This window comes from Somniosus microcephalus, chromosome 6, assembly GCF_052327205.1.
Source record: "Somniosus microcephalus isolate GS21.2 chromosome 6, FLI_Smic_1.0, whole genome shotgun sequence".
In the NCBI taxonomy this organism is placed as follows: Eukaryota; Metazoa; Chordata; class Chondrichthyes; order Squaliformes; family Somniosidae; genus Somniosus; species Somniosus microcephalus.
In genome coordinates, this window is record NC_140992.1 from 11,910,089 (window position 1) to 11,934,472 (window position 24,384).

At 50.3% G+C, this 24,384-nt stretch overlaps 1 protein-coding gene across 8 annotated transcripts in view; it reads left to right on the forward strand.

Annotated features, from left to right (window-relative positions):
• Positions 1–24,384, forward strand: part of LOC147115454 (TRAF2 and NCK-interacting protein kinase-like) — a 218,749-nt gene that overhangs the window by 191,023 nt on the left and 3,342 nt on the right. For 6 of the 8 annotated variants that reach the window (XM_085989725.1, XM_085989718.1, XM_085989719.1 and 3 more), the window contains 9 exons: positions 1,562–1,729; positions 4,302–4,404; positions 9,073–9,243; positions 10,552–10,695; positions 14,458–14,592; positions 17,039–17,139; positions 17,226–17,375; positions 19,166–19,325; positions 19,422–19,561. In XM_085989725.1, the coding sequence (XP_085845851.1) occupies positions 1,562–1,729; positions 4,302–4,404; positions 9,073–9,243; positions 10,552–10,695; positions 14,458–14,592; positions 17,039–17,139; positions 17,226–17,375; positions 19,166–19,325; positions 19,422–19,561 (1,272 nt within the window). Of the gene's footprint in view, positions 1–1,561; positions 1,730–4,301; positions 4,405–9,072; positions 9,244–10,551; positions 10,696–14,457; positions 14,593–17,038; positions 17,140–17,225; positions 17,376–19,165; positions 19,326–19,401; positions 19,562–24,384 lie in introns of those variants that run through there. The other 2 variants (XM_085989722.1, XM_085989721.1) reach the window with 2 other exon arrangements.

Below are 24,384 nucleotides of genomic sequence, written 5' to 3' on the forward strand. Positions count from 1 at the left end.
TACCAGAACCCGCAACCTCTATTAGCTAGAAGGACGAGGGCAGCAGGCGCATGGAAACACCACCACCTCCAAGTCACACACCATCCTGACTTGGAAATATATCGGCCGTTCCTTCATCGTTGCTGGGTGAAAATCCTGGAACTCCCTCCCTAACAGCACCGTGGGAGCACCTTCACCACACGGACTGCAGCGGCTCAAGAAGGCGGCACACCACCACTTTCTCGAGGGCAATTAGGGATGGGCAATAAATGCTGGCCTTGCCAGCAACGCCCACGTCCCAGGAATGAATTAAAATAAAAAGCTGCTGCTATTTTACAAACATACAAAATTGAAGGGCAGGAAAAGACCAGCTGCTCCATCCAGCCTGCCCCACACCTCCTGATGGATGCAGCATCGTGACCACACGCTGCCTACCGCCCTCCCCCCACCTTCCCAACCATGTAAACTCCTGGGAGAGACAAAGAACCAGAGGAAAAACCCAGAGCCAATAAGGGGAAAAAATATTCTGGAAAAATTCCTCTCCGACCCCCTCGGGCGATGGAAACCAGTCCAGGAGATCGCATGGAACGAGTGTTGTCTATAATGACACTGACCTTCTCTATGATGCGATCTCTGCCCCAGTCAGGAACCAGTCCCGCTCCCTCTTGAGAGTCAGCACCCACCGCACCAGCCGGCAACACATCCCAGAGGCTCACTGCTCCCCGGGAAAAGAAGACCCACCCAACATCCAGTCCATTCCCACTCTCTCACAGTTTAATCTCTTGTCCCCTGGTCCTCACCAATCTATCAATAGAGACTCTATCCTTTAATTATTTTATAGACCTCCATCAGGTCACCTCTAAGTCTACGCTGCTCTACAGTAAATAGACCTTGAGCCTATTGGAGTGGCTGTACAGCAGTATCTGGCTATACAGTGGGTTTTTGGAGTTTCACCGCCTGATCCGATTGGTTCTGATTTCCAATCCGATCCAGTCGCTACATTTTGGTCCCTGCGTTGTCAAGGCGGATGCAAACCCTCCGGGATTGGCCTGGAGTCTCCAGGAATTGGCAGATTAATCTCCCCTGGACAACCCAGGAAAAAAATCATGGGCGTTTTTTAAAAAGAAACATTTTCTTTCAACGCTTCTGTTTGTTATAAAACTGCTGCTGTCTGACTGACAATTGAGAACCATCCAATCGGGTTACAACGTGTCTATTCGCTTTCCAATTGGCCATGGGAAGGCGGGGCCCCGTGAGGATGGGCGTGTTGGATGACCAATGGCGGGAGTGTGGGGGCGGGGCAATTGGAGGGAGGCGGTCATGTGACGGAACCTCCAGAAATACATCCAACCAGAGTTGGCAACCCTGGTATTGTCCCAGCCTGTTGCATGTTATCCTCACCTCCATTTTCTCTTGCTTTGCTTGGCATAACACGGGGAGCGGGAGGGACGGTCGCCTTTTATTAAGCCTGCTGATTTGGGTGACGGCAGCTAGCAGTTTGTGCTTCTCCTGTCTGTCTGTCTATCCATCTGTCCCGTCTATCTATCCATCTATCTATCTATCTGTCTCTGTGTCTCTGCAGACTTCTGGCGAGAAAAAGCGGACTGGTCATGTTGACAGTAACGGCTTTGCCAGCCACACCAATCTGCCCGATCTGGTGCAGCAAAGCCAATCTCCTGCCACTACGCCAACCGAGGCAATGGGGCGGATCACGTCTCGACTCGCTCAGGAAAAGGAGTCAGCGGCTGGGGTAGGTGGTGGTGGTGGTGGTGGGACGATATAATGGGGGAGGAAAGTGTCCTTTCACCCTGATAGCCACTCAGCTGAAGAACTTAACAAACACACAAACCACGGGACTAATTGGAGAGCTCTCTCAAAGAGCGGGCACGATGGGCCGAATGGCCTCCTTCTCTGCTGTGCATCTATGATTCCCTCTCAATGGGTCTGCGATAACGATTCTCTTGACTAGTTTGAAATTGAACTTAACCTTTAACTTAGTCCTTGCGCCCATCATGTCTAATCCAATGGGTAACTCCGTCTGAAATTGACTTCGTTGCCAAAAACACATTGTTTTTCTTTTAAGTTGCTCTTATTTCTCCCCCCCCACCCCCCAACAGCTCTTCCTGTTCTCTTTGCCCCCCCCCCCCACCTTTTGTAGTGTATGTACCTTTAAGAGGAGAACTACTTTTACAGCTCCTGTATACTGTAGTACCGGCAGTGACCACACCTGTATATAAACCCTGAGTAGGGATCTGTACTGTTAGTTTTTAGAATACCCTCAGCCAGTAAACACCTGTTGATTGTTCATCTGCAGTCTCCGTCTATTTATTGAAGAACACCATACCTTAAGATTCACGGATTTAACACCTTTCCCATTCATTGCCTAGTGGTTGCCATTTACTAAGTTACTGGGGTGCCTGTCTCCCAATGAGTTGTGGGAAATATCGGAGAGCGAGTTTTGGCTTGCGGTTCGTCTAGTACAGTCCTAGCTCTGAGTGTAGATGGTGCTGTGCCAGGCTGGTAGTTGGTTGACATTCTTTGGCTATTGCACGTGTTGGCAGATGGTGGGGGCGATGGTTGGGCAAGGAGCACTCTGAGGCAGGTAATACCTTTCAACCTGCCCGATGTTTAAAAACATAAATCAGTTGTTGGATGGTATTGGATGCAGATTGAGCTACTGCTATGCTAGTCAGCTCAAAGACCTGGGCCCAAAGGATTCACTGAGAGTGCAAAACGTTGAAGATTTATGCTTTTTTAATTTAACAGTCCAGCCTCTCCCCAGTAGCTCAGTTGGTAAGTGGACCACCAATTGGGAACTGAGCCATAAAGACCGGGAAGGTCCCATGGTTCAATCTCTGCTCCACGCTGGGCAATAAAAGTGACCTTGAGATGGCTGATTAAAGCTGGTTTGATGATGGGCATCCAGACTTGGAGGGTGCAAATCAGCCCCACTCCCTACTACCTACTTCCAACATCTGCAGTATTTTGCTATCGCACCCATTGATTCCTACTAGACACCTGGTGTGTGGATACCAGGTGAGGGCAGCATCAGGCTCAGTGCTGGAACGCCTACGGTTGCATAGCCCATGGGCACTGACTTAAGCCCATATACGTGAACAACTACCACTTGCCGGGGGAGCTTGGATGGGCGGGGGGAAGCAGGGGGCAGAATTGGAGGGAAATTCCCAAAAATAAAAAAATTCTAAATTATCAATTGTTTTGACTCTCTCACTAGAGTATAGGTTCATGATGAGGGACATCGTCTCCGAGTCGGGTCAGGATGTAGGTTTGGATTTTAGTAGCGTTTCTCCACTGAGTTCTAACTTTCTACATTTGAGCTCATAATCCAGGCTAACACTCACGGTGCAGTACTGAGGGAGTGCTGCTCTGTTGGAGGTGCCAATTTTTGGGAGAAGTTAAACCGAGGCCCCCGTCTACACCCTCAGGCGGACTTAAAAGATCCAATGGCACTATTTCGAAGAGGAGTAGGGGAGTTCTCCCCGGTGTAAGGGTCACTCTATTCCAAAACCAACACCGAAAATAAGCCAGATAATCTGGTCATTTAACTTCTTGCTGTTTTTGGTACCTTGATGTGCGCAAATTGGTTACCTTGTTTCCTGTGGAAATTGGGCGGTTTCTAGTTTTACGCCTGGGCAACAGGTTGAAAATCTACCCCAAGAAGTTTAAGCTCCTTCAGACATTGCCACGGATGCCAAGAGCTAATGTCTGCCGAGTAATTGGATGTATCTCAAATTACAAATCCACCAGTCTAATGGTTCTAAATTGGCCAGGTTGCTGGGTGAGTCGTTCAAATTGGGCACCAACACGACTCCTTCACAGAACAGTTGGCAGAAGATAAGTGCCCCTGAAGTAGGCCTTGTTTTCAAATCCCTCCCTGGCCTCGCCCCTCCCTAGCTCCATAGCCGCCGCCAGCCCTACAACCCTCGGCGATCTCTGCGCTCCTCCAATTCTGGCCTCTTGCCTATCCCTGATTTTCATTACTCCACCATTGGCGGCCGTGCCTTCAGCTGCCTGGGCCCCGAGCTCTGGAATTCCCTCCCTAAACCTCTCCACCTCACTCTCCTCCTTTAAGACGCTCCTTTAAAACCTACCTTTTTGACCCAAGCTTTTGCACCTGACCTAATATCTCCTTCTGTGGCTCGGTGTCAAATTTTGTTTGATAATCGCTCCTGTGAAGCGCCTTGGGACGTTTTACTACATTAAAGGCGCTGTATAAATGCAAGTTGTTGTGTTTCTTGCAAGCCACTGTTGCTTCACCAAGATCCAATTCTTGGACTGAAAGGTGTATTTTTGTGTTGCAGTATGGCCGAGGAACAGGCACAAAGTCATCCTTCACCCCGTTCGTGGACCCAAGAGTATTTCAGACATCACCTGGTGGCAGCGAAGGAGAGTCATCAGCAGCGGGTAAGTGGCAACAGTTTTGAGGAGAGATTCACCGAAGATTTGCATTTGCCAGAGGAATAATATAAGTGTCGGCCTTGGCTCAGCGATAATTTTCTTTTTTAAAATTTGTTTATGGGATGTGGGCGTCGCTGGCAAAGCCGGCATTTATTGCCCATCCCTAATTGCCCTCGAGAAGGTGGTGGTGAGCTGCCTTCTTGAACCGCTGCAGTCCGTGTGGTGAAGGTACTCCCACAGTGCTGTTAGGGAGGGAGTTGCAGGATTTTGACCCAGTGACGAAGGATCGGCGATATATTTCCAAGTCAGGATAGTGTGTGACTTGGAGGGAAACTTGGAGGTGGTGGTGTTCCCATGCACCTGCTGCCCTTGTCCTTCTAAGTGGAAAAGGTCGTGGGATTGGGAGATGCTGTCGAAGAAGCCTTGGCGAGTTGCTGCAGTGCATCTTGTAGATGGTACACACTGCAGCCACGGTGCGCCGGTGGTGGAGGGAGTGAATGTTTAAGGTGGTGGATGAGCGGCCAATCAAGCGGGCTGCCTTGTCCTGGATGGTGTCGAGCTTCTTGTGTTGTTGGAGCTGCACTCATCCAGGCAAGTGGAGAGTATTCCATCACACTCCTGACTTGTGCCTTGTAGATGATGGAAAGGCTTTGGGGAGTCAGGAGGTGAGACACTCGCCACAGAATTCCCAGCCTCTGACCTGCTCTTGTTGCCACAGTATTTATGTGGCTGGTTCAGTTAAGTTTCTGGTCAATGGTGACCCCCAGGATGTTGATGGTGGGGGATTCGGCGATGGTAATGCCATTGAATGTAATCAGGAGGTGGTTAGACTCTCGCTTGTTGGGGATAGTCATTGCCAGGCACTTGTGGCGCGAATGTTACCTGCCACTTATCAGCGCAAGCCTGAATGTCGTCCAAGCCTTGCTGCATGCGGGCATGGACTGCTTCATTGTCTGAGGAACCGCTCTAACATCTGTCGGGGGGTCTTGGGTTCAAGCTGCACTCCAAAGACAATCTACATTAAGCAGTGACTACACTTCAAAATACTTCATTGGCTGTGAAAGTGCAGTATAAATGCTCGTTCTTTTCTTCCCCCTCTCTCTCCTTTCTTCCCCCCCCCTCTCTCTCCTTTCTTCCCCCCTCTCTCCTTTCTTCCCTCCTGTCTCTCTCCTTTCTTCCCCCTCTCTCTCTCTCCTTTCTTCCCCCTCTCTCTCTCCTTTCTTCCCCTCTCTCTCTCCTTTCTTCCCCCCTCTCTCTCTCCTTTCTTCCCCCCTCTCTCTCTCCTTTCTTCCCCCCTCTCTCTCTCCTTTCTTCCCCACTCTCTCTCTCCTTTCTTCCCCCCTCTCTCTCTCCTTTCTTCCCCCCTCTCTCTCTCCTTTCTTCCCCCCTCTCTCCTTTCTTCCCCCTCTCTCTCTCCTTTCTTCCCCCCTCTCTCTCTCCTTTCTTCCCCCTCTCTCTCTCCTTTCTTCCCCCTCTCTCTCTCCTTTCTTCCCCCTCTCTCTCTCCTTTCTTCCCCCTCTCTCTCCTTTCTTCCCCTCTCTCTCCTTTCTTCCCCCCCTCTCTCTCCTTTCTTTCCCCCTCTCTCTCTCCTTTCTTCCCCCTCTCTCTCTCCTTTCTTCCCCCTCTCTCTCTCCTTTCTTCCCCCTCTCTCTCTCCTTTCTTCCCCCTCTCTCTCTCCTTTCTTCCCCCTCTCTCTCTCCTTTCTTCCCCCTCTCTCTCTCCTTTCTTCCCCCTCTCTCTCTCCTTTCTTCCCCCTCTCTCTCTCCTTTCTTCCCCCTCTCTCTCTCTCCTTTCTTCCCCTCTCTCTCTCTCCTTTCTTCCCCCTCTCTCTCTCCTTTCTTCCCCCTCTCTCTCTCCTTTCTTCCCCCTCTCTCTCTCCTTTCTTCCCTCTCTCTCTCCTTTCTTCCCCCTCTCTCCTTTCTTCCCCCTCTCTCTCTCCTTTCTTCCCCCTCTCTCTCTCCTTTCTTCCCCCTCTCTCTCTCCTTTCTTCCCCCCTCTCTCTCTCCTTTCTTCCCCCCTCTCTCTCTCCTTTCTTCCCCCCTCTCTCTCCTTTCTTCCCCACTCTCTCTCTCCTTTCTTCCCCCCTCTCTCTCTCCTTTCTTCCCCCCTCTCTCCTTTCTTCCCCCTCTCTCTCTCCTTTCTTCCCCCCTCTCTCTCTCCTTTCTTCCCCCTCTCCCCTTTCTTCCCCCTCTCTCTCTCCTTTCTTCCCCCTCTCTCTCTCCTTTCTTCCCCCTCTCTCTCTCCTTTCTTCCCCCTCTCTCTCTCCTTTCTTCCCCCTCTCTCTCCTTTCTTCCCCTCTCTCTCCTTTCTTCCCCCCCTCTCTCTCCTTTCTTTCCCCCTCTCTCTCTCCTTTCTTCCCCCTCTCTCTCTCCTTTCTTCCCCCTCTCTCTCTCCTTTCTTCCCCCTCTCTCTCTCCTTTCTTCCCCCTCTCTCTCTCCTTTCTTCCCCCTCTCTCTCTCCTTTCTTCCCCCTCTCTCTCCTTTCTTCCCCTCTCTCTCCTTTCTTCCCCCCCTCTCTCTCCTTTCTTTCCCCCTCTCTCTCTCCTTTCTTCCCCCTCTCTCTCTCCTTTCTTCCCCCTCTCTCTCTCCTTTCTTCCCCCTCTCTCTCTCCTTTCTTCCCCCTCTCTCTCTCTCCTTTCTTCCCCTCTCTCTCTCTCCTTTCTTCCCCCTCTCTCTCTCCTTTCTTCCCCCTCTCTCTCTCCTTTCTTCCCCCTCTCTCTCTCCTTTCTTCCCCCTCTCTCTCTCCTTTCTTCCCTCTCTCTCTCCTTTCTTCCCCCTCTCTCCTTTCTTCCCCCTCTCTCCTTTCTTCCCCCTCTCTCTCTCCTTTCTTCCCCCTCTCTCTCTCCTTTCTTCCCCTCTCTCTCTCTCCTTTCTTCCCCTCTCTCTCTCCTTTCTTCCCCTCTCGCTCTCCTTTCTTCCCCTCTCGCTCTCTTTTCTTCCCCTCTCTCCTTTCTTCCCCTCTCTCTCTCCTTTCTTCCCCTCTCTCTCCTTTCTTCCCCTCTCTCTCTCCTTTCTTCCCCTCTCTCTCTCCTTTCTTCCCCTCCCTCTCTCCTTTCTTCCCCTCTCTCCTTTCTTCCCCTCTCTCCTTTCTTCCCCTCTCTCCTTTCTTCCCCCCTCTCTCTCCTTTCTTCCCCCCTCTCTCTCCTTTCTTCCCCCCTCTCTCTCTCCTTTCTTCCCCCATCTCTCTCTCCTTTCTTCCCCTCTCTCCTTTCTTCCCCTCTCTCTCTCCTTTCTTCCCCTCTCTCTCTCTCTCTCTCCTTTCTTCCCCCTCTCTCTCTCCTTTCTTCTCTCTCTCTCTCTCTCCTTTCTTCCCCCTCTCTCTCTCCTTTCTTCCCCCCTCTCTCTCTCTCTCCTTTCTTCCCCCCCTCTCTCTCCTTTCTTCCCCCCCTCTCTCTCCTTTCTTCCCCCCTCTCTCCTTTCTTCCCCCCTCTCTCCTTTCTTCCCCCCTCTCTCCTTTCTTCCCCCCTCTCTCTCTCCTTTCTTCCCCCCTCTCTCTCTCTCTCCTTTCTTCCCCCCTCTCTCTCTCTCCTTTCTTCCCCCCTCTCTCTCTCTCCTTTCTTCCCCCCTCTCTCTCTCTCCTTTCTTCCCCTCTCTCTCTCCTTTCTTCCCCTCTCTCCTTTCTTCCTCTCTCTCTCTCTCTCTCTCTCTCTCCTTTCTTCCTCTCTCTCTCCTTTCATCCCCTCTCTCCTTTCTTCCTCTCTCTCTCTCCTTTCCTCTCTCTCTCTCTCTCTCTCTTCCCCCCCCCCCCCCCACCCCCCCAACTCTCTCTCCTTTCCTTTCCCTTGTCTTGTTGGGGAACCTGATATCCAAATGGTTAAAGCAATTGTTGCAGAATTCAGTGGTGTTTTGGCGTTGGTCCCGGAGCTACCTGATGGTCTTGTCTTATCTACTGACAGCAGTTGAGATTGATTTGCTTCAATGGTCTTTGCATTTGCTGGGTGCCAAGAACGAGCAGCAAGCTGCTCCCCCAGTGGCGAGGAAGTGCGAAGCGTCTCCTGCAACCCACCAAACAACATGGGGCACATTACCGCCTTCCTCGAAAGGGAATTTTCTCCTTGTCTGCAATATGGAAGAAACATTCTCCATCAGCGAGAAGGTTAATTGGAGTCGGGGATCAGATGGTAGCACTCTCGCCTCCGAGTCAGAAGGTCGTGGGTTGAAGTCCCACTCCAGAGACCTGAGCCCATAATCTAGGCCGACACTCCCAGTGTCAGTGCTGAGGGAGCGCTGCACTGTCGGAGGTGCCGTCTTTCAGATGAGATGTTAAACCGTGGCCCCGTCTGCACTCTCGGGTGGACGTAAAAGATCCCATGGCACTATTCCCCGGTGTCCTGGGGCCAATATTTATCCCTCAATCAACATCACTGAAACAGATTATCCGGTCATTATCACATTGCTGTTTGTGGGATCTTGCTGTGTGCAAATGAGTTGCCGCGTTTCCTACATTACAACAGTGACTACACTTCAAAAATACTTCACTGGCTGTGAAGCGCTTTGGGACGTCCTGAGGTGGTGAAAGGCGCTGGAGAAATGCAAATTCTTTCTTTGCCAATCCAATAACTTATCGAATGGGAGGCGGGCGGGGGGTTTGTGTGAGTGACGGTCGATTTCCAGTATAATTAACGAGATTCCTTGTGCCCGTTCCACAATGAACTGGGCTCTTGTGTTTTTTCAGCAATGTTCTCCAGTGAGATGCTTCGACAGGAACAGGCAAAGCTGAACGAAGTTCGGAAAATCTCTGTGGTAAACGTAAATCCGACAAACATCCGACCCCACAGCGACACCCCGGAGATCCGGAAATACAAGAAGCGGTTCAACTCCGAAATACTCTGCGCTGCACTGTGGGGTAAGTTACAAACCTCATCTACTCTTCCCCTGTCCAACCCACCTTCCCATCGCCAATTGTCCCCCCTCCTCTCCTCCTGTGCGAGCTGTCGACGGTAAACGTCGGCAGACTGTTGGACCAGGTCGCATCATGCCTGTGCTTTTTTCTTCTGGGGTCGCTGGTTAAGGATCGAGAGGGAGAACCCTACCAGGATTCAAACGCCCCCTCCCGCCACTCCCCTTACCCCTTCACTAACTTGGGGTTGCTGAGGCCGATCGCAAACGCTTCATCACCGCCCAGACTGAGATCAGTAGAGGCTGTACGGGCTGGGGTGGCCCCTGGGGCATCCCTGCTCAGTAGGGCTCAGCTGGATGGACTGCCGGCCGGCTAAATGGAGCGAGTGTCGGTGGCATCAAGTCATCACTGGCACTGATGGGCCCGAGCAGTTTCTTGCTGTAGCTCGGCACGTCCACTGGGACTGGGTGTTGTCTGCATTCAAATCACTTTGGTGCTTTTAAAGGCAACGAACTCTGTGGGTGCAGGGAGGAAGAGCCCAATTTTTTGAACCATCCTAACTACTGCCAGCCAGCTCTCCTTATGTCAGGATGTTAGATGATGTGGCACAGGGGTCTCGGGGCAGTACTGGGTGGGTTGTTCTGTATGCTGAGGTTAGGTGCCCGTGCTATCGTTGCACAGTCCCAGATGGTACAGTAAAGCGCATTGGATGGTCCAACTCGCGTCTGTGTTGAATAGCGCCACCTCATGTTTGCTGCACACATTGGGTACTCCAGTTTTCTTCTGAATGCCATTGATGCGTGCGTGTGTGTGTGTCATTTAACCCCCGCTCGCATGTGATGTGCTGGTAGACTCCGTCACAAGTGTTCGAGCCTGTTTGGTTGAGTGTGAACTGGTGTGACCTACCCCACCCTTGCAAGCTACAACTTGCATCACCCTCAGCTGTTAAAATGGAGTTGGTCAATGTTTCTCCAACCCAAGACCATCATCTTGAGCGGTTCTCGATGAAGGTGGTGTAGCCAAATCAAAGCCTGATTCGGTGGCAATACGGGGAATAAGAATCTGCTCCGAGAGGGCAAGTATGGCCGTGTTCCCGGCGAGGAAGCGAAGTGCTGGAGACCATCGATGCTTGGGTCCCTCTGGCCGGGAAAGATCTGCTTTGCTGAAGTCCAAACATGGTCCCTCTTCAGTCAGCTCTTGTGGTGAGACGATGTTGCCAACCTTCTTGTCTTGGGTGCCAATCTCATGCTCTGATGCTGACGACTATTGCAAGCTTCCCATCACCCTCCTTGATTTTTTTTTTTTGTCTTCTAGGAGTTAACCTACTGGTGGGCACAGAAAACGGCTTAATGTTACTGGATAGAAGTGGCCAGGGAAAGGTATACAACCTGATCAATCGGAGGCGGTTCCATCAGATGGATGTGCTGGAGGGTCTCAACATCCTAGTGACTATATCTGGTAAGGGGACCAGTTTAGATCATTCATGTACGTACATGGGGCAGGTCAGCCATTAGTAAAGAGCAAGAGAGGAGGAACGGTTAACGTTCAACGGTTTAAGTGTAAAAAGTTAATGGTTTTTGAGTGGAATCCAACTTTCTCTTTCAGGGGCTGTTTGACCTGTTTGCATTTATTTTTATTTTGTAAACATGTTTGCCATGTTTTGGTGGTGTTGTTTCCGTGAGTTAAAATCCAGCTTTTCTGGGTGCAAGGTGTATATGTTGGGAGAAAGAATTGGGTTGCCCTTCCTCGACAACAACAACTTGCATTTATATAGTGCATTTCAAGCAGTAAAACATCTCGAGGCGCTTTACACGAGCAATATACCAAACAAAATTTGACACGGAGCCACATGAGATATTAGGACAGGTGACCAAAAGCCTGGACAAAGAGGTGGGTTTTAAAGGAGCGTCTTAAAGGAGGGGAGCGAGGCGGAGAGGTTTAGGGAGGGAATTCCAGAGCTCGGGGTCCAGGCAGCGGAAGGCACGGCCGCCAATGGTGGAGCGATTAAAATCGGGGGATGGGCAAGAGGCCAGAATTGGAGGAGCGCAGAGATCTCGGAAGGTTGTAGGGCTGGAGGAAGTTACAGAGATCGGGAGAGGTGAGGCCATGGAGGGATTCGAACACAAGGATGAGAATTTTAAAATCGAGGTGTTGCCAGACTGGGAACCGAATGTAGGTTTAGTTCAAGGCTTGTGAATTTTGTAATAAAAACAGAAAATACTGGAAATACTCAGCAGGTCAGGCAGCATCTGTGGAGAGAGAGAAACCGAGTTATCATTTCAGGTTGATGACCTTTCATCAGAACTCTTTTTATTATTCATTAGAAGAAAGAAAGAACTCGCATGCTGGGCTCCGCCATCATTGATGGGGATGTTCCTGGAGCCGCCTCCTCCCGTTAGTTGTTTAATTGTCCTCCACTATTCATGATTGGGTGTTGCAGGACTGATCCATTGGTTGTGGGATCACTTAGCTCTGTCTATAGCATGCTGCTTTAGCATGCATGTAGTCCTGTGATGTAGCTTCACCAAGTTGGCACCTCCAATTTTAGGTACGCCTGGTGCTGCTCCTGGCATGCTCTTCTACACTCCTCACTGATCCAGGGTTGGTCGCCTTACTTGATGGTAATGGTAGAGTGAGGGATATACCGGGCCATGAGGTTTCAGATTGTGGTGGTATACATTTCTGCTGCTGCTGATTGCCCACAGTGCCTCATGGATGCCCAATTTTAAGCTGCTAGATCTGTTTTGAATCTGTCCCATTTAGCACAGTGATAGTGCCACACAACATGATGGAGACTATCCTCAGTGTGAAGATGGGACTTCATCTCCCCAAGGACTGTGCGGTGGTCATTCCTACCAGTACTGTCATGGATCATGCATCTGCTACAGGTAGTTTGGTGAGGACGAGGTCAAGTAGGGTTTTTCCCCTCGTGTTGGTCCTTTTACCACCTGCTGCAGGCCCAGCCTGGCAGCTATGTCCTTCAGGACTTTGTGTATGCCACTGTACCTCCACCTCTGGTGGGCCTGTCTTGCCAGTGAGACAGGGCATACCCAGGGATGGTGATGGAGGAGTCAGGTTCGTTGGCTGAAAGCTATGATTCCGTGAGTATTTCAGACTATTACTTGACTAGTCTGTGGGACAGCTCTCCCAATTTTGGCACAAGTCATAGAAAAATAGAACAATAGGAGCAGGAGTAGGCCATTCGACCCTTCGAGCCTCCTCCACCATTCAATATGATCATGGCTGATCCTCTATCTCAAGACCATATTCCTGCTCTCTCCCCATACCCCTTGATGCCTTTTGTGTCTAGAAATCTATCTATCTCCTTCTTAAATATATTCAGTGACTTGGCCTCCACAGCCTTCTGTGGTAGAGAATTCCACAGGTTCACCACCCTCTGAGTGAAGAAATTTCTCCTCATCTCAGTCCTAAATGGCTTACCCTGTGTCCTGAGACTGTGACCCCTCGTTCTAGACCCACCAGCCAGGGGAAACATCCTCCCTGCATCCAGTCTGTCTAGCCCTGTCAGAATTTTATACGTTTCAATGAGATCCCCTCTCATTCTTCTAAACTCCAATGAATACAGGCCTAGTTGACCCAATCTCTCCTCATAAGACAGTCCTGCCATCCCAGGAATCAGTCTGGTGAACCTTCGCTGCACTCCCTCTATGGCAAGTATATCCTTTCTTAGGTAAGGAGACGAAAACTGCACACAGTGCTCCAGGTGTGGTCTCACCAAGGCCCTGTACAACTGTAGTAAGACATCCTTGCTCCTGTACTCAAATCCTCTTGCAATGAAGGCCAACATACCATTTGCCTTCCTAACTGCTTGCTGCACCTGCATGTTTGCTTTCAGTGACTGGTGTACAAGGACACCCAGGTCCCTCTGTACATCAACATTTCCCAATCTATCACCATTTAAATAATACCCTGCCTTTCTGTTTTTCCTACCGAAGTGGATAACTTCACATTTATTCACGTTATACTGCATCTGCCATGTATTTGCCCACTCACTCAACTTGTCTAAATCGCCTTGAAGCCTCTTTGCATCCTCCTCGCAACTCACAATCCCACCTAGTTTCGTGTCGCAGCAAACTTGGAAATATTACATTTGGTTCCCTCATCCAAATCATTGATATATATTGTGAATAGCTGGGGCCCAAGCACTGAGCCCTGCGGTACCCCACTAGTCACCGCCTGCCACCCCGAAAAAGACCCATTTATTCCTACTCTCTGTTTCCTGTCTGTTAACTAATTTTCAAGTCCCCAGATATTAGTGAGGAGGACTTTATAGGGTCAACTGGGCTGGGTGTACCTTTGTCGTGTCCAGTGCCTAGGTTGATGCTGGGTGGTCCGACCGGTTTTATTCTCCGTATACTTCTTTGTAGCGGTTTGGTACAGCTGAGTGTCTCGCTCGGCCATTTCAGAGGGCAGTTAAGAGTCAACCACATTATTGTGGGTCTGGAGTCACATATAGGCCAGACCGGGTAAGGACGGCAGATTTCCTTCCCTAAAGGACATTAGTGAACCAGATGAATCCAGTAGTTTCATGGTCACCATTACTGATACTGGCTTTTTATTCCAAATTTATGTAATTAATTGAATTTAAATTCCCCAGCTGCCGTGGTGGGATTTGAACTCGCGTCTCTGGGTCATTAGTCTAGGCCTCTGGATTACTAGTCCAGTAACAGAACCTACCTAAAGCTTGGCTGCTGAGCTTTCCAGCTTATATTTCAGATTTCCAGAATTTGCAGTATTTTGCCTTTTGTATTACTGTTTTAGTGATGTTGGTTGAGGGATAAATGTTGGGCCAGGACACTGGGGAGAACTCCCCTGCTCCACTTCAAATAGTGCCGTGGGATCTTTTACGTCCACCCAAGAGGTTTGATGTCTCATACTAAAGATGGCACCTCCGACAGTGCTGCGCTCCCTCAGCACTGCACTGGGAGTGTCAGCCTGGATTTTTGTGCTCAAGTCTCTGGAGTGGGACTTGAACCCACGACCTTCTGACTCGGAGGTGAGAGCGCTGCCCACTGAGCCACACCCGACCCTGTGGCCTCCACTGTTGTCTTTTTCTGTCAGTTGGGTGTTCAAGACTTTGTGATGAAGAAACCTTACTTTCTCTCGCCATTTGCAAGCCCTAGGAACATTTTGAGGTGGACTGTGATTGCGTACTGTGGGATGGTATATTAATTTTGTTAATTATTTCCCAATGAACAGGTAAGAAGAATAAACTGCGGGTGTATTACCTGTCCTGGCTGAAGAATCGGATATTACACAATGACCCTGAGGTGGAGAAGAAGCAGGGCTGGACCACAGTTGGGGACCTGGAGGGCTGTGTACATTACAAAGTTGGTACGTTACAGATTTCAGTTGTGCTGCTGGACCATTGTGTTCCTTGATGAGATGTTTGTGACTCGCACTGCCCTTTATGTGTACGTGCACAGTAATGGTAGACAAGGAAAGGAGAATTGGTCATTGAATTATGGCCAAAAGAGGAGAAATATTCTTTCAGCATGTAGAGGCCAACCGCCCACGATAGGATCAGGAGTCGGCGATTCAGACCTTTTGAGCCTGTTCCGCAATTCAATGAGATCATGGCTGATCTGTATCCTAACTCCATCCCCCTGTCTTGACTCCATATCCTTCTGTATCCTTGTCTAGCAAAACATAACATAAGAATTAGGAGCAGGAGTCGGCCATTCGGCCCCTCGAGCCTGCTCCGCCATTCAATAAGATCATGGCTGATCATCGACCTCATCTCCACTTTTCTGCCCGATCCCCATATATATCCCTTGATTCCCCTAGAGTCCAAAAATCTATCGATCTCCGTTTTGAATATACTCAACGATTCAGCATCCACTGCCCTTTGGGGTAGAGAATTCCAAAGATTCACAACCCTTTGAGTGAAGAAATTCCTCCTCATCTCAGTTTTAAATGGCCGACCCCTTATCCTGAGACTCTGCCCCCTGGTTCTAGACACTCCAGCCAGGGGGACCAACTTCTCGGCATCTAAAAATCTATTTATCGGATTTAAAATTATTAATTGATCCCCAGCATCGACTGCTGTTTGTGGGCGAGAGTTCCACACTACTACCACCCTTTGTGTGAAGAAGTGTTTCCTAACTTCCCCCCTGAATGGCCTGGCTCTGATTTTAAGGTGATGTCCCCTTGTTCTGGACTCCCCCCACCAGCGGTAAAAGTTTCTCTCTATCCACACGATCAATTCATTTCAAAATCCTTAAAAACCTCAGTCAAAGTATCCCTTAACTTTCTATATTCAAGGAAATACAAGCCTAGTTTATGTAATCCATCCTCGTAACCTAACTCTTGGAGCCCTGGTAACGTTCTGGTGAATCTGTGCTACACTCGGTCCAAGACCAATATATCCTTCCTAAGGTACGGTGCACAGAACTGTACATAGATTCACATCTGGAGTACAGTACTATCTTCACCCAACATGGGCACATGAGCAAGTCCATCAGGGTCACTGGTTAGCACACAGGACTCTGGAGTGAGAACCCTGACTGATTTCCTTCACCTGGGGCACTGAGGGTATTCCATCATTCCACTGCCACCCTGGCTGTGGTTAGCTCAGCCAGCACAGGCCAGAGATCAGACCTAGGATCTCCCTGGTCTGTGAGCCTCAGTTACTCACTGCATGACCTCATGGAGCCATCCAGGTGCATGTTCTTAAGACTGAGCGGCTCAGCGTTGTGCCAGACCCCAGCTTACGTACAGCAGTGTTGTCTAATGGTAATCTCTGACTAGCCACATGTGTTGCTATGGCGACACTGTTTTAGCCACACGCACTAATTGTAGTCGTCTTCTTAGGCAGTCCCTCGGAACCGAGGAGGACTTGCTTCCACATTAAAAATGAGTTCTCGGGTGACTGATGAGTCCAATGCGGGACCTACAGTCTCTGTCACAGGTGGGGCAGACGGTGGTTGAAGGGGCGGGTGGGTGGGGTGCTTGGGTTGATGTGCGCTCCTTGCGCTGCCTGCGCTTGGCTTCTGTTTGCTCCCAGCGAAGAGACTCGAGGTGTTCGGCGCCTTCCCGGATGCTTCTCCTCCACTTTGCACGGTCTTGGGCCAGGGATTCCCAGGTGTCGGTGGGGATGTTGCACTTTTTCAAAGAGGCTTTGAGGGTGTCCTTGAAGCGTTTCCTCTGCCCACCTGGGGCTCTTGCAGTGTTGGAGCTCCGAGTAGAGCGCTTGTTTTGGGAGTCTCGTATCGGGCATGCGGACGATGTGGCCCATCCATCGGAGCTGATCGAGCGTGGTCAAAGCTTCGATGCTGGGTATGTTGAAAAATAGTAGAAAATGTCTTGCAGGTAAATGTACTTAACACGTGTATGTTTACTTAACAAACCTCTACCACCATTCAGTAACCGAGGAAGTAGAACACTGGGACTGGGCATTATACAAAGCATGCCCAATGACTTTGTGGTGGTCATAGTACCCTTTTAATTGTGGGGCCCACAGGCAAGACCTTCTCCCTTTGAACCATAGAATTTTACCGCACAGAAAGATGCCATTCGGCCCATCGTGCCTGTGCCGGAAGGAGCTGTCTAATTGGTCCCACTCCCCTCGTTATTCCCCACATCCCTGCAAATTTTTCCTTTTCAAGTATTGAAAGTTATTATTGAATCTGCTTCCACCGCCCTTTCAAGCAGTGCGTTCCAGATCACAACAACTTGCTGCGTAAAAATTTTTTTTAAATAACAATTCTCATCTCGCCTCCGGTTCCTTTTCCAATTACCTTAAACTTCTTCAACTCTACTGTTTCCTTCCAAATTGCAGTTAAATACGAGAGGATTAAGTTTCTCGTGATCGCTTTGAAGAATGCGGTGGAGATTTATGCCTGGGCACCAAAGCCTTATCACAAGTTCATGGCCTTCAAGGTACAAATGTGACAAACCAAGCTCTTGTTGTTATTTTTTTGCCAAACTTTGATCAACTGTTTAAAATAATGAGATTCTCTCCACAGTCTTTTGCAGATCTTCAGCACAGGCCATCATTGGTTGACCTGACGGTGGAGGAGGGGCAAAGGTTAAAGGTTATCTATGGGTCTAACACTGGTTTCCACGTGATCGATGTCGATTCAGGGAATGTCTATGACATTTATATACCGTCGCATGTAAGTGTAGTGTTGCGCTGTCCCCTGACTGTGTGGTGCCTGGTAGTGAAGTCTTCTGACCTGTTCTTTCAACCAAGCGATATGGAACCCTTCAATGTTGAGTACAAGTTTGTGTTGTAGTGGCTTAGAATCTCACAGCACAGAAGGAGGCCACTCGGCCCATCGTGCTTGTGCCGGCTCTTTGAAAGAGCTCTCCAATTAGTCCCACTCCCTCCCGCTCTTTCCCCACAGCCCTGCAAATTTTTCCTTCTCTAGTATTTATCCAATTCCCTTTTGAAAGTTACTATTGAATCTGCTTCCACCGCCCTGTTTAGGCAGCACATTCCAGATCACAACAACTCGCAGCGTAAAAAAAATTCTCCTCATCTCGCCGCTGGTTCTTAAATCTGTGCCCTCTGGTCACAGACGCTCCTGCCAGTGGAAATAGTTTCTCCTTATTTACTCTATCTCGACCCTTCATGATTTTGAACAACTGTATTGAATCGCCCCTTAACAGTCTCTCCTTTTAAGGAGGACAATCCCAGCTTCTCTAGTCTCTCCACCCATGAGTTACAAATCAAAACAGGGAAACAGTATCATAGTGGTAATGTCACTGGGCTAATAATCCAGAAGTCTAGACTAATGATCCAGACGACATGAGTTCAAATCCCATCACTGATTTCTTAAGGCTAAAGGGATCAAGGGGTATGGGGAGAAGGCAGGGACAGGGTACTGAATTTGGATGATCAGCCATGATCGCATTGAATGGCGGAGCAGGCTCGAGGGGCCGAATGGCCTACTCCTGCTCCTATCTTCTATGTTTCTATGTTTAAAACGAGGCAATGGACGGGTCACCAAAGCCATCCTTGCAAATACCGAGTGTGATTTTGGATCTCAAGTGAAAGTTCCATCTTTCCTCCAGTATTGAAGCTCCAGGTGAGACCACAGCTGGAGTACTGCGTACAGTTTTGGTCTCCTTACCTAAGGAAAGATGTACTTGCCTTAGAGTGGGTGCAACGAAGGTTCACCAGACCCATGATCCTAGGATGGGAGGGCTGTCCTATGAAGATAGATTGAGTAGAATGGGCCTATATTCTCTGGAGTTTAGAAGAATGAGGTGTGATCTCATTGAAACATATATAATTCGTACAGGGCTTGTCAGGGTAGATGCTGAGAGGCTGTTTCCCCCTGGCTGGAGAGTCTAGGACCAGGGGTCACAGTCTCAGAACATGGGGTCGACCATTTAGGACTGAGATGAGGAGACATTTCTTCACTCAGAGGGCTGTGAATCTTTAGAATTCTCTACCTCGGAGAGCTGTGGATGCTCCATTGATAGATTTTTGGGCACTAAGGGAACGAAGGGATATTTGCATTGGATGGAAAAGTGGAGTTGATGTAGAAGTTCAGCCATGATCTTATTGAATGGCAGAGCAGGCTCGAGGGGCCGAATGGCTGACTCCTACTTCAAATTCTTATGTTTTTATGTTCTTATGTTATAGAAGATAGGATAGGAGCAGGAGTGGGCCATTCGGCCCCTTGAGTCCTGGGCCAATATTTATCCCTCAACCAACATCACTAAAAATAAAACAGATTATCTGGACATTAGCTCGTTGCTGATTGTGGGATCTTGCTGTGCGCAAATTGTCTGCCGCGTTTCCTACATTACTACAGTGACTACACTTCAATAAGTACATAATTGGCTGTAAAGAACTTTGGGACATCCTGAGGTTGTGAAAGACGCTATAGAAATGCACGTCTGCCCATCTTTCCCTTTCATTAATGATCCTTTCTTGTGAAATTTTTAAAACCAGATTCAGGGCAACATCACACCTCACGCTCTCATCATTCTCCCCAAAACGGACGGGATGGAAATGCTGCTCTGTTATGAGGATGAGGGGGTCTACGTCAACACATACGGGCGAATCACCAAGGACATCGTGCTGCAGTGGGGCGAGATGCCCACGTCTGTCGGTAAGGACGGAGAGAGTTTCACTGCTTCTTCCAATTGTTTCCCTGTCCCTCGGTGACGGCGAGCCGAGTAATGTAGCATCTGCTTGATCCCCACAGCATACATCCATTCCAGCCAGATCATGGGCTGGGGCGAGAAGGCCATTGAGATTCGGTCAGTGGAGACAGGGCACCTCGACGGAGTTTTCATGCACAAGAGAGCTCAACGCTTGAAGTTTCTTTGCGAGCGGAACGACAAGGTAAGAAGCTTCTCCTCCTCCAAATTAAACTGCACAACCGCGGGGGGCCGCGACTGACCACGGGGGGGGCCCCCGTCGCTGACCGCAGGGGGCCCCATCACTGATCGCGGGGGGCCCCGTCACTAACCTGAGGTAAAAACCACAAGTGAATGAATCAGTTAAAACTCCAGGGTCCAATTCCCCTGATGGCTGTGAGGTTATTTGCCATTGAGTGTGGTGCTGAGCCCTGCAAACAATGGAAGTCCCGACTCCAGCCTGTAACTCACTCCCGTGTATCTGTTGTTCCATACATAAACCCACCCCCCATCAACCCCGTGATCAGTTTCCAGCCTGTTACTCACTCCCGGGTATACGTAATTCTTAAGCCACCAACTCCATCCTGGCAACTGTTTGAGCCTGAACCAGACTGATCACAATCTTGGTGTCCTACTTGACCCTGAAATGAGCTTCCGGCCATCACTGAGACCGCCTATTTCCACCTCCGTAACATCGCCCGTCTCCGCCCCTGCCTCAGCTCATCCGCTGCTGAAACCCTCATCCATGCCTTTGTTACCTCTAGACTTGACTATTCCAACGCACTCCTGGCTGGCCTCCCACATTCTACCCTACGTAAACTGGAGGTCATCCAAATCTCTGCCACCCGTGTCCTAACTCGCACCAAGTCCCGTTCACCCATCACCCTGTGCTCGCTGACCTACATTGGCTCCAGGTTAAGCAACGCCTCGATTTTAAAATTCTCATCCTTGTTTTCCAATCCCTCCATGGCCTCACCCCTTCTTATCTCTGTAAGCTCCTCCAGCCCCATAACACCACCGGGACACTCCTGTGAAGCGCCTTGGGACATTTTGCTTCGTTTAAAGGCGCTGCATAAGTACAAGTTGTTGTTGTATCTGTTCTATATATAAACCACCCAAACGACTCAATTAGATTCCCGCCTGTAACTCGCCCCCGGGTTATGGAATTCTATATAGAAACCACCCAAGCCACTTAATTAGATTCCATCATCAAATCCCCCACCATCAATATCCTGGGGGTCACCATTGACCAGAAACCTAACTGGACCAGCCATATAAATACTGTGGCTACAAGAGCAGGTCAGAGGCTGGGTGTTCTGCGGCGAGTGTCTCACCTCCTGACTCCCCAAAGCCTTTCCACCATCTACAAGGCACAAGTCAGGAGTGTGATGGAATACTCTCCACTTGCCTGGATGAGTGCAGCTCCAACAACACTCAAGAAGCTCGACACCATCCAAGACAAAGCAACCCGCTTGACTGGCACCCCATCCACCACCTTAAACATTCACTCCCTCCACCACCGGCGTACCGTGTCTGCAGTGTGTACCATCTACAAGATGCACTGCAGCAACTCACCAAGGCTTCTTCGACAGTACCTCCCAAACCCGCGACCTCTACCACGTAGAAGGACAAGGGCACCAGGCGCATGGGAACACCACCACCTCCAAGTTCCCCTCCAAGTCGCACACCATCCTGACTTAGAAATATATCACCATTCCTTCATCGCTGGGTCAAAATTCTGGAACTCCCTCCCTAACAGCACTGTGGGAGTACTATCACCACACGGACTGCAACGGTTCAAGAAGGCGGCTCACCACCACCTTCTCGAGGGGAATTAGGGATGAGCAATAAAAGATGGCCTTGCCAGTGACGCCCACATCCCGTGAATGAATTAAAAACAAGCCTGTAACTCTCCCCCGGATATTATTCTATATCTATACCTGATGCGCTATTAATTACTCATAAAAGACGGAGAGTTAGGAGAGTAACTAAAAGGCTTTTATTAACAAAAAACAGAGCATGCCTCTCGTGGTTGACTGGTTTCCAAGAAGGCAGGGGGCTGCAGAGCAGTCACCTTTATACCTGGGCATGTGGGTGGAGCCAGGGGCGGAGCCAGCTGAGGCATGCATAGATACAACAGTGTGCAACAACAACAACAACGGTGAACAACAATAACAGTGGTTTACCACATTCACCCCTTGTTTAAAATTGAGTCCGGCGGGGTGAAGTGTACTAAAGGTTCGTGTAAGTAAGTCTATCAGGTGGCCTTGTATGCCGTCCTGATCGTCGTGGTGGCGGCGGTGATGGTGCAGCATCCAACGTTGAATCTGGCGTCTCATTGAGTGGTTGGGTGGTCAATGACGGGTCCTGGGGCTGCGGCATGCCGTCTACAGGGGTTGGGTTGTGGGTAGTGGTGGATGGCAATGGTAGTGTTTCAGGGGCACCCGAAGGTGCGAGGTCTCGTATGGAGACTGTGTCCTCCCGCCCGTCCGGGTACGCCACGTAAGCATACTGGGGGTTGGCGTGGAGGAGGCTCACCCTCTCGACCAGGGGGTCCGTTTTATGGGACCTCACGTGCTTCCGCAGTAGGACGGGTCCTGGAGACGTCAGCCATGTCGGTAGCGAGGTCCCTGATGTGGACATCCTGGGGAAAGTGAAAATTTTTTCATGGGGGGTGGCATTGGTGGCCGTACAAAGCAGTGACCGAATGGAGTGGAGCGCTGCAGGGAGGACCTCCTGCCAGCGAGAGGTCGGAAGGCCCTTAGATTTTAAGTTTAAGAGGACGGCCTTCCAAACCGTCGCGTTCTCTCTTTCCACCTGGCTGTTCCCCCGGGGGTTGTAGCTGGTGGTTCTGCTTGTAGCAATACCTCTCATGAGCAGGTACTGACGGAGTTCGTCGCTCATAAAGGAAGAGCCCCGGTCGCTATGGATATAGCTAGGGAAGGCGAAAAGGTCATTCAGACATTTAATGACCGTGGTACTGGTCATGTCTGGGCAAGGGATGGCAAACGGGAAATGGGAGTACTCATCAATTATGTTGAGGAAGTACACGTTGCGGTCAGAGGAGGGGAGGGGCCCTTTAAAATCGACGCTCAGGCGCTCGAAGGGGCGAGTGGCCTTGATCAGGCTTGCTCTGTCTGGCCTATAAAAATGCGGTTTGCACCCGGCACAGATTTGGCAGTTCCTGGTCATGGTCCTGACCTCCTCGATGGAGTAGGGCAGGTTACGGGATTTGATGAAATGGAAGAACCTGGTGACCCCCGGGTAGCAGAGGTCATTGTGGAGGGTCTGCAGTCTATCAACCTGCGCGTTGGCGCATGTACCACGTGATAGGGCATCTGGGGGCTCATTGAGTTTCCCGGGCCGGTACAAGATATCGTAATTGTAGGTGGAGAGTTCAATTCTCCACCTCAAGATCTTGTCGTTCTTGATTTTGCCCCTCTGCTTATTGTTAAACATAAAAGCTACTGAACGCTGGTCAGTGAGCAGGGTAAATAGTTTTCCGGCCAGGTAATGCCTCCAATGTCGCACCGCTTCCACAATGGCCTGGGCCTCCTTTTCGACAGAGGAGTGTCGAATCTCGGGGCCCTGGAGGGTCCTTGAGAAAAAGGCCACGGGTCTCCCCGCCTGGTTAAGGGTTGCAGCTAGGGCGAAGTCGGATGCGTCGCTCTCCACTTGGAAAGGGATGGACTCATCCACTGCGTGCATTGTGGCCTTCGCAATATCTCTTTTTATGAGAGTGAAGGCTGCACATGCCTCTACTGTCAGTGGGAAGGAGGTGGACTTGATGAGGGGTCTGGCTTTGTCCGCATAGTTGGGCACCCACTGAGCATAGTAAGAGAAAAACCCTAGGCATCTCTTCAGTGCTTTTTGGCAGTGGGGGAGGGGGAGCTCCATAAGGGGGCGCATTCTGTCGGGGTCGGGGCCGATGACTCCGTTCTCCACTACGCAGCCAAGAATGGCGAGGCGCGTGGTGCGAAACATACATTTGTCCTTGTTGTATGTTCGATTCAGCCGCTGGGCCGTACGGAGGAATTTCTCTAGGTTAACGTCATGGTCCTGCTGGTCATGGCTGCAGATGGTGACGTTGTCTAGATAGGGGAAGGTGGCCTGCAGCGCGTTCTGGTCAACCATTCGGTCCATCTCCCTGTGGAAGACCGAAACCCCGTTGGTGACGCCGAAGGGGACTCGGAGGAAGTGGTAGAGACGACCGTCAGCTTCAAAAGCTGTGTACTGGCGGTCCTCCGCCCTGATGGGGAGCTGGTGGTATGCCGACTTCAGATCAATCGTCGAGAACACCCGGTATTGTGCTATCTGATTGACCATGTCAGATATGCGGGGGAGTGGGTATGCATCTAACTGGGTGTAGCGATTGATCGTCTGGCTGTAGTCAATAACTAGGCGCTGTTTTTCGCCAGTCTTCACTACCAGCACTTGTGCTCGCCATGGGCTAGTGCTACCCTCAATAATCCCTTCCTTCAGGAGTCTTGCTACTTCGGATTTAATGAAGCTCCTATCCCCGGCACTGTACCGCCTGCTTTTGGTAGCGATGGGCTTACAGTCGCGGGTGAGGTTAGCGAACAAGGGGGGGGCGGGGGAGACTTTAAGCGTGGAGAGGCTGCAAATGGTGCGCGGCGGGCGATTTAAAAGCTGCTGGCTGCAGACTGTGAGTGGGGGGAGGGGTCCGCCGTACGCTAATGTGACACTTTTAAGGTGGCACTGAAAATCCAACCCCAGTAGAACGGCAGCGCAGAGATGGGGCAGGACAAGAAGTTTAAAATTTTTGTATTCTGTGCCCCTTACTGAAAGGGTCACTACACAGTAGCCACCGACGTCTGCTGAATGGGATTTGGAAGCCATAGAGATCCGATGGCGCGTTGGCCGGACCGGGAGAGAGTAACTGCGCACCGTGTCGGGGTGGATAAAGCTCTCCGTGCTCCCGCTGTCGAAAAGGCAGGTAGTGGCGCGGCCGTTTACCGTAATGTCCATCATGGACCTGGACAGTTGGTGAGGGAGAGATTGGTCCAG